This window comes from Dryobates pubescens, chromosome 19, assembly GCF_014839835.1.
Source record: "Dryobates pubescens isolate bDryPub1 chromosome 19, bDryPub1.pri, whole genome shotgun sequence".
Lineage (NCBI taxonomy): Eukaryota > Metazoa > Chordata > Aves > Piciformes > Picidae > Dryobates > Dryobates pubescens.
In genome coordinates, this window is record NC_071630.1 from 12,698,437 (window position 1) to 12,708,528 (window position 10,092).

At 48.4% G+C, this 10,092-nt stretch overlaps 1 protein-coding gene across 1 annotated transcript in view; it reads right to left on the reverse strand.

The window, feature by feature from the left end:
* Window positions 1–3,686, reverse strand: part of SLC7A5 (solute carrier family 7 member 5) — a 43,445-nt gene extending 39,759 nt beyond the window's left edge. Inside the window, exon 1 of the mRNA XM_009904464.2 lies at window positions 2,939–3,686. Coding sequence (XP_009902766.2) covers window positions 2,939–3,539 — 601 coding nt within the window. The 5' untranslated portion in view covers window positions 3,540–3,686. The remainder of the gene's footprint in view (window positions 1–2,938) is intronic.
* Between the last annotated feature and the right edge of the window lie 6,406 nt (window positions 3,687–10,092).

Sequence of the window (10,092 nt, forward strand, 5' to 3'; positions counted from 1 at the left end):
CCATTTCGTGGTGAACATGAAGCAAGCCATGCTGATGATGCACAGCTTGACCCATCTTGCTACAAGAAGACTTCCCTGTGGTGAATTTCCACACTTATTGGGCAACCCTCACAAACATTCACGATGTCTTATGGAAGAGGTCTTGCATTCCAACTGCATGCCTACAGATTACCATCTTGGGAGCAGAAAACACCTATTTGTAGTCAAATCCCTCTTGCCACCCACCTTGTTTTCCTCAACACTTCAAAGGGAACAAAGTTCCCTACCCCACCTGAGTTTTCCTTTCTTCTAAATCTGTGATTTATTTTGATTATCTTAACGACCAGGAGTTCAATTTCCTCTGCTTCACAGTGGCAAGCAACACGTTATTTATTCAACTCTCCAACACCAGTAACAACCTAAATGGAAGTAAACAACATGAGTTGTTTCTCCTCTTACTAGAAACCATGCAGCCAATTGCATTTTATGTTAAGATACAAACCTTGCACAGAACCCAGCTGGTGCTGCTCTAAGTGGCTGGGGTTTGGCTGAATAGGAAGTCAACTGTGCTCCAGCCTGGGGCCCCAAATTCCCTTATTGCTTCCCAAACCACTCTTCCCTTCTCTGAGATAACTTGTTCACGTATGCTCTAGAGCATGTGCACAGGCAGGCTGTTTTTCCTAACCTAGGGTTCTTGCACCTCACTGGGTAGGGGTATGTTTGGCACAACCACCTAAGGAAGCCACTTGTTAGTCCACAGAAGTTTTGTGTGACTCGCTAAGTCCTTGGACCACATTTCCTCCATTTATTGTTCCTAGCTCATGATGTGGGTTTGGCACAAGGCAGCTGGAAAGCTAACTCCCAAAATCAAAGTCACAGGAAAGGAAAAAAACCCAGCTTGCTGGAGGCAAGGCATGAAGAACTAACCTTTTGTAGGAAAGGAGACAAACAAAACTGCAACTCACAGCATAAACAAAACAATAGCCAGGGGTGCAGGGGGGAGAAAAGCTGAAAGAAGAAACACATGGAAATGACGCAGGTTTGGGGAACTAGCAACCCTTTATCCTTGGCATTTCAAGATAAAGGTTCAAGAGCAAATTCTCCTTCAGGAGAACTACTAATTGCTAGCAAAAGAAAGTTGGAGACACTTTACTTGTTGGAGAAGCATGTGGGATTGAGACCTGGCATGGAGAAATGTTACGCTGCAATGCCGTCACCGAACAGATCTCGCCATGGGCAAGTCTGCCTTAGCCCTGCGTTTGTTTCGTGATCAGTAAATTGGGAACAGAGGCACCTCAGCCCTGTTTTGGGGAAGATCCTGCAGATGAAGAGTTATTTATGATTAGAAACATGTTCTCCAAGGCTTTGTCAGCTACAGTATGCTCCTGCACAGCAGAAGTCTGACAGAAACCAGTAAGAAAGTCCATCTAATCGACGCTCTGCTGGCCCCTCAGCAAAACACGTGAATGCCACGTGCAGGCATGCCCCTCTCCTCTGTGTCACCAAAGAAGCCACAGTGCAGACTGGCAGGAAAGGTCCAAAGCATTTCTCAAAGGGCTCTACTCGAGACAACCCATCAGTAGAATTATTTCCTGACCCTGCTACGGTTAGGTGACTACATCACCTTCATACAGGCACTCCACTTTGCTAAGAACCCAGGTGGGAAGTCGCCATGCCTGTCTGCTTGCCCTCATGAGCCTCACCATTTATCTGGGGAATGAGTGAGTTTCAATCTTGCCCAAAGAAAGTAGACTTTGCTGCTCTGCCTGCTATTTATTTCAGTCTATCTACTAGCCAGCCATAGAATGTATTCTACTAAAGCCTGGGTCAGTTTGTGTATGAAGACATTTGCAGACAATATATCTTCCCATAATGACCATGTGCTGCCACTTCTGAATGCCTGCAAGCCTCAGAGGCTGAAGGAATCTAACACAATGTCCCTTTGGACAGCACAGGCAGGCTGACTTCTCTTCTGTTCATTTTGACAGCCTCAAAACGAACAAGTAAAACGATCACCTGACTGTAACTTCATACATCAAACAAATGCTTTGTAAAGCCCTCACACACAAAAAATTGTATCCTCCCCCAACACACATCTTTGCAGTGGCACAAGAGCTACCCAGTGGAGCAGGGCACAGACTGAATAGGAAATAAAGGCAGGCAGAAAATGGCCTTGCATTTCGAGGGTGAATTTGGATGTCACTAGAGGAATGGAAAACGGAGCTTCACTGGCAAACCTGCAGACCTGAAAATACCAAAGGTGATAAAAACTGCAGCATGGGGGAAAGATCTGTGCCCTAAGTTCATCCCTGCGTGACTGAACTTCTCTGCAAGCGCCATGAGATATTATAATTTGTGCTATCAAAAAAACACCAAAAAACCCTAACAACCCACAGGTTTTGAGCATGGTATCAGTACACATACAGCTGAGAAACATCTCATCTCCAAACTGGTGCTGAAAACTGCCGTGCGCCGCAGCACAGGCCACGTTCAGCACCAGTTGCTCGTGACAGATAATTTCCTAACTGCACATTATTCTCACGTCTGCATATAAAACACCCATCCCAGGCACCACAACGCTGCAGGGCTGGGGACTTTACCCCTGGGGGAAGAGCACAAGAGATCCCATTCCAGCACACAGGCAAAACGCACGTTGCTTTTACTGCGTGCTGCTCGCCGCACCGCTAGAGATCGGAGGCTTGCAGCCCGTAACCGGCATTGTGGGAAATTTGTGTTCAATTTGTTTGGGTTGGGGGACACATCTCTACTCCCGCTGTTCCGAACAGCCCCCAGAGCCCCAGCAGGGAACCAGTGTAGCACGGGAGAGGTGGTGCGTCTCCTACAACGCGATGGGCTCACGGCAGCGAGCTGCTTGGGCTTACTTGTTGGGGGAAGGCGACGGTGAGCCACGTGGGGGAGGAGGACGGCAGGCTCATGGAGAGCGTTTGCAGATACTTACGCACACACAGACAAGCCACCAGCTTGGCAGCCTCGTCAGGCACCGGGCAGGTAGGGAAGAGGGGCTTGAGCAGGTAGGTAGCGAAGACCAGAGCCACGATGTACTGTGAGGAAGGCCGGATGATGAGCAGCTCTATCCAGAGCTTGAGAAAGGCGGGCAGAGAGCCGTACACCTCCAGCATGTAGGCGTAGTCGCCGCCGGACTTGGTGATGGTGGTGCCCAGCTCAGCGTAGCAGAGGGCACCCACGATGGAGAAGGCCCCGCAGACAGCCCACACCACCAGCGAGAAACCGGGCGAGCCGGCCTCTCGCAGCACGCCGGTAGGGGTGACGAAGATGCCGGACCCAATGATGGTGCCCACGATGATGGCCACGCCGTTGAGCAGCGTGATGGAGCGCTGCAGCGTCACCCCCTCGCCCTCAGCTGAGCCGCAGGGCGATGGCGAGCGGGCGCAGCCGTTCTCCTGAGCCGCGCCGCTCGCCACCTCCAGCATCTTCTCCATCGCCTGCTTCTCCTCCTCCTGCGCCAGCGAGGAGGCCGAGCCCGCCGGGCTCCTCTTCTTCACCGCGCTGTTGCCGTTGCCGCCGCCGCTGCCCGACATGGTGGCGGGAAGGGGAACGGGGGAGCGGGAAGCGGAGAAGGGCTCGCAGCGGCGCGGGCGCGGCCAGGCGCTCCGCAGCCACCATGCAGCCGCGCCTTTTGTTCCGGCGGCGGTGGGCGGCGAGCGCCGAGCGCCTCCCGCCGAGGCGGGGAGCGCGGGCACGGCCTCCTTTCCGGGAGGAGCAGCAGCAGGAGAGAAGGAGGAGGGAGGACGGCGCTGCAGCGCTTGTGCCGACAGCAAGCCCCTGGGAAGCGGCCGTGTCGTGACCCCCTCCTCATCGGCCTTCATCTTAGTGAGCGCGGCACCCCCTTCCCTCCGGCCTTCCCTGTGCACAATAAAGGGATCAAAAGCGGCCCTCTACATCATCTTTGTTGCCGGTTGTGCGGGGCTTCTGTCAGCTTCCAGGAGGGGAGGTTCGATGCTGTGCATCCTCCTGCCTGGGCTGAGGTCCCTTCATAAAAAGGAGAATGGGTCTGTGTGTGTGTGTAAACAAAGTTCAGCATCTCACGGTTACCCCCACTTCACAGAATCACTGAAGTGCAGGGGATGGAAGGGACCTCTGGAGATCACCTAATCCAACCCTCCAGCTAAAGCAGGGGCACTCACAGCAGCTGGGCCAGGATCACAAAGTCCACCAGACTTTTAATCTCCTCAGAGAAGGAAACACCACAACCTCTCTCAGCAGCCACCTCCAGGGTTCCATCCAGCACCCTCACAGCAAAGAAGTTCCATCTCCTTTTCAGATAGAACCACCCTGGGTTCTAGTTTGTGCCCCTTGTCCTGTTGCTAGATGCCACCGTAAAGAGTCTGGCCCCATCCTTTTGCCCCCCACCCTTCAGCTCTTGCTGAGCATTAAGAAGATCCCCAAAGACCTCCACTCACTTTACTTATCTATCTGACACACCGAAGCACTGTCCAAGGCCCTGTCACTGCATCACCTGTGTTTCTGCAGAGGCACTAGAGAAATCTTCCCGTCATTCAGGAAGCCAAGATCACCCCAGAGGCGTGTCTGCTACAAAAAAATGGAAATTCACCAATCTGGCAAGTGTGCAGCAAAGGAACAACTTTTATCAACAACCACTGAAGACACTGGTTTTGTGTCCAAGGAGATACTTGGATACCTCCCAACAGCACCTAAAGCAGCCCTTTCTTCTGCAGGTTCAGACTCTCTCTTGTCCTTATGGAATAGGAGATGAGTTCAGAGGCTAAGGCCTAGAAGCCCTGATTCTCAACAAGAATCATTCCCATTAAGAGCTGGAAGCAGTACCTTTGTGGAGCTTTCTCTCAGGATCTGAGTAGTTGCTGTCACCCAGGAAGTTGTGCCTGAGCTCTGAAACCCAAGATCGGTGTCCTTCCTCCTTGGACCATCCTCTTCTTTGCAAGTTTCAGGCATGCTTCAGTCAGTAGGGTGGGTCAGAAGGTTTGCTGCAAGATACCTCAGAGAAACTTCAGATCTGCATTTTGGGGGGAAATGGTAGCGTTTTAGCATTTTCAGGTACCTCACATTGGTTAAGGGACATCATGAGTACGTTCAACCATTGCTAGGAACCCCGAGCAGCCTCCTGCAGCACCAATCAGACCCTGACACCTAGTGTCAGCAGTTAGCCACAACAGCCCAAGGGCTTCAAACTCTGGTTATCCTGTCTCGATTTATGTAAGCATCAGTATCTAGGAAGAAAGACAAAACCTACCTTTGCCTCGAGCATGTTTTCTTAGTTTTCAGGGAGAACTGGGATCCTGAAAAAGATTGCAATGCCTGAAAGCTAATGAAAAATAAACAGCAAAACATTTATCACACGATTTCCCTGAACTCCCCAAAGCCTCTCTTTAGCGTAACATTAGCCCCACTGCAGAGGCTACAGGGCTGTAATCTCAACCCATTATTTCTCAAAGTGAGATTTACCAATATTTTCGACTTTATCTTTGGCAAAATGTTCACAGGAGCATAAAAATCAGGGGAAAATAAAACCCAAGCAGGTACCTGCAACATATGGGATTGTCTCTGTTGGCCTCATTACGTCAGGATCCAGCAGGCAGGAATGGAAGTTGTATGCTTCAGATATTTTCAGCTGAATGCTCAAATTCAGTTAGGTGAAGAAAATTACTCATCAGAGGATTTGCTTCACCAGTGCTCTAGACTAAGTTCTTGTCTGAAGATAAATAATGGCTTGCTTGGCGCTTTTCACCTTGTATTCATAGAATCAGTCAGGGTTGGAAGGGACCACAAGGATCATCCAGTTCCAACCCCCCTGCCATGGGCAGGGACACCCCACACTAGATCAGGCTGGCCAGAGCCTCATCCAGCCTGGGCTTAAACACCTCCAGGGATAGGGCCTCAACCACCTCCCTGGACAACCCATTCCAGGGCTTCACCACTCTCATGGGGAAGAACTTCCTCACATCCAGCCGGAATCTCCCCACCTCCAGCTTCATTCCATTCCCCCTAGTCCTATCACTACCTGAGATCCTAAGAAGTCCCTCCCCAGCCTTCTTGTAGGCCCCCTTCAGATACTGGAAGACCATAATAAGGTCACCTCAGAGCCTTCTTTTCTCCAGCCTGAACAGCCCCAACTCTTTCAGTCTGTCCTCACAGGAGAGGTGCTCCAGCCCTCTGATCATCCTCGTGGCCCTTCTCTGGACACCTTCCAGCACGTCCATAGCCCTCTTGCAATAGGGGCTCCAGAACTGGACACAGTACTCTGGGGGGGGTGTCTCTCCAGAGCTGAGTAGAGAGGGAGAACTCAGAAATTTTCTTTAACTACCACAAGAAGGGGACCAAGTTTTCTCTTTTTTCCCCCCAATTTTTCTAAAACCAGATTGACAGCTAAGAATCTGCAGACTTTCAGACTCAGTTTTGACACCCATTTCCATCTGGGATCGAGAAGCAGTGGAGCAGCAGCCACTGCACTGCCGTATTTGAAGTCAACCACATACTTGACTGTCTTGGAAATGAATCCATTTAATTCTGCAACTGTTCCTCCATTTGTATGGCTGAGAAAAAATGCCTGATTGCAGCTGTGGTGTTAGGGCGTGTTCACATAGTGCTTTGTATCTTCAAAGCACTCCACAAATGCTAAGTATTATTATCAGCTCTGACCACGAACATTAACTCACTTCAGGCCCCCAAGTTATTCCGCAGGATCTTTGAAGACTATTTGATTATACAATCAGTTCTCCATGTGCTAATACTCAGGCACTTCGAGTTTGTCACATCAAAAAGAAAGAGGGAAAGAATTATTTGTCAGAAAGACAAATAATTACCAGTATCAAAAGTAAATTGGCCATTTGTTACAAGTCATGTGTATGTTCTTCACCGTTTATCAGCAAAGCTGCCTCGAATAAAATAAGCCAGCCTGCTGGAACCAAAGACACCATTTCTTCAGCAAACACCTCGGCTATACTGATGCAAGAGCTTAGAAGGTCTTTTGGTTGGGTAAATGGAAGTGGTGGCAGCTTCTAGAACACTTGAAGAGTAGTAAAGGTGGAGCTGGCGCCACTCTTCACCCGTACCACGCTTCACCCATGCCACGCTTCACCCATGCCACACTTCACCCATGCCATTCTTTCCTCATGCTGACATGGCTTGCCTACAAAGGGTATGTAACAGCACAGTTTGGGAGGCCTCACATGCAAGTATTGCCCACAATTATTTTAGGAGGCATTTCCTTAGCCAAGGAGGTCGGCTCCTACTCTTCCCATCCCAAGAAACTTGTTTAAATGATTCAGCTAATAAATTGGGCTGAACAAGATCGAAACACTAAGCATGGCTAAGCAGTGAGAATTTAACACTGGCTTCTCCCAATTATTTTTATTGATTAAAAACTGGCAGATTCATTTGACTCAACAGGTTTTGTTGGTAAGATTCTGGTAGCCACAACCATTGAACACGAAACTCTTGAGAGCTGCGCCACACCGCAGAGCCACGCCGAGTCTTACCAAGTCACAATGGAAAAAGGAGTTTAGCTGACAGGTCAAGTTTGATGATCAGGGTCGAATGAAGCCTTCCAGCAAAGGTCCTCAACATTAGGAATCCCATTTTGGAAGGCATGCTGCATCTAGATGAATGCAACAAATAATTAGATAGCCTTCAGTCGGTGCGGCGGCAACAGAGGGGTCATTGTTCTTTCATTCCAATTATAATGCAGCTCAGCAGAGCCTTTCATAGCTTTTAAGTATCACAGAATGTTGGACATCTGATTAGACTCTGCTCATAATGAACTGCTTCATTCTCAAGGAGGAATTCTATTATTTTCTCGACAGAAAGATCTACTTTCTAGCTCGGAGAGGTTAATTACACAATGAGATACAGGCGCAGGTTTCTCTGTGGGTCTTTATTGCACAGTCACTAATGTAACATTAGCTACAAGTTTCCTTACATCAGGTCAGAACTGAGGAAAAAGGCCTGGATGCAAAGAGAACAGAAGGCATTCCCTGTTACATACCTTGTCTGCAAAGACAGTTATTTCAATAAATGGTTAGGCAGATAGCATCCATTAAAACACACTAGGCAGTAACGACCACAAAAACCAGAGGCACGAAGGGAAAAAACAAACACCACCACAAAGATGTGCCAAGAAATGCAAGTTAAGACATTCAAAATTAAGGCATACTTTCAAGCAAATACTACTGGCTGTAAAGTTGAGCAGAAAAAGGGACCCTTCCTCAAAGAGTAAGGCCTGTACAATTCCAGCAGGTTTTTGTGAGATCAAAGCAATCTCCACTTCTGCAGCTTACGAAGCCAAAAGCTACACTCACGTCAGACTTGGGGTAAAAATACCAATGCAAGCTGCTCATGAGAGAGGACAAACAACTGGGTGCCTTAAGAAGAATGTGGCTAGGAGGTCAAGGGAGGTTCTCCTCCTCTACTCTGCCCCAGTAAGACCAAAGCTGGAGCACTTGGTCCAAAAGCTGCCTGGACATTGAGATTGTGGGCAACCTGCTGTGGGTGCCCCTGCTTTAGCAGGGGGGTTGGACTAGATGATCCCTAGAGGTCCCTTCCAATATCCATCATGCAGTGATTCTGTGACTGTCAGGTACAGATGGTGGGGAACACCTAAAGTGCACTGGTATGAAACTTCCAGAACACAGCAACAAGCATCAACCATTCAAACACCAGATGAAGTTGTTCCAACTATGAAGTCACCAAGTACAAGACTTCTGATAAGGGCAGAATTTAACAGGAAAACTGATAGGCAGCTGGGATTTAGACCAACATGGATCCAGATCTGTGCTCCAAACCCTTCCACTCCTTTTTCAGTGAGTTATCCTCAAAGTTATTTCTATTCCAGCCTTTATCTCCTAGTACTCACTGCCACAGGAATGCCTCCCAGTGCAGTAGTGACAGGAGTGAGCACTAAGCAAGAACAACTACACATGTGCTTTGACCCTTCTGTATTGTGCCATCTTAAAGAGCTTAAAGATGCCTATGCAGACACCTTTCAGAGTTCAACTTAGTTGTGCAAAGTCATTACAAATATTAGTTCTAGTCTGACAATCAAATTGTTTCTCCCTTGCCAAAGCAACTGAGAGAGTAAGGCCAAAGGAAAGGATATCCCAGCTCCTGTTTCACATACAAGTGCAGGCACACAGAATCCTTAAAGCTGGCTTTTGCAAGGCAAATCATTGTAGCATAAAGGCTTTAAAGAAGCCACCAAAAAAAAACCCAAACAAAATCTCCCTTTTTTGTTCCAGACTGCTAACTCAACAGCAATCCACCTTGCAACTGGGATACAGCCTGCCTTTACCAGAGATGCTACAACACTGAACACAGGAATGCAAGACTCAAACCACCACAATAACTCTTAACAGAAAAAAAGCCTCTAAAGCTTTTTCTGTAGCGCTGACTCCATTTCCAGGTATGTGAAACAATCAGTGTTGATACCCTAACTGATGATTTCCTATCAGTATACTTAGATGTATCATAGTACCAGTCACGGTTGGAAGGGACCACAAGGATCATCCAGTTCCAACCCCCCTGCCATGGGCAGGGACACCCCACACTAGATCAGGCTGGCCAGAGCCTCATCCAGCCTGCTCTTAAACACCTCCAGGGATGGGGCCTCAACCACCTCCCTGGACAACCCATTCCAGGGCTTCACCACTCTCATGGGGAAGAACTTCCTCACCTCTAGCCTGAATCTCTCCCTCCAGCTTCATTCCATTCCCCCTAGTCCTATCACTACCTGAGATCCTAAGAAGTCCCTCCCCAGCCTTCTTGTAAGCCCCCTTCAGATACTGGAAGGCCACAATTAGGTCACCTCTGAGCCTTCTTTTCTCCAGACTGAACAGCCCCAACTCCTTCAGTCTGTCCTCATAGGAGAAGTGCTCCAGCCCTCTGATCATGTGTGATCTTACCTAAATATGCATGGAGTAGAGTTAACTGTATGACTGATGATACATCCATTCTCCAATAAGACTTCCATGATAATACATTAACAAAGTAAAATCTTGATGAGAATTTAAAGCAGATCACTGAAAATAGAAGTCAGCATCATCTCTGATGGATGCATGATGATGAGTAATTAATCTGGAGATTAAATATTTATACCACAGT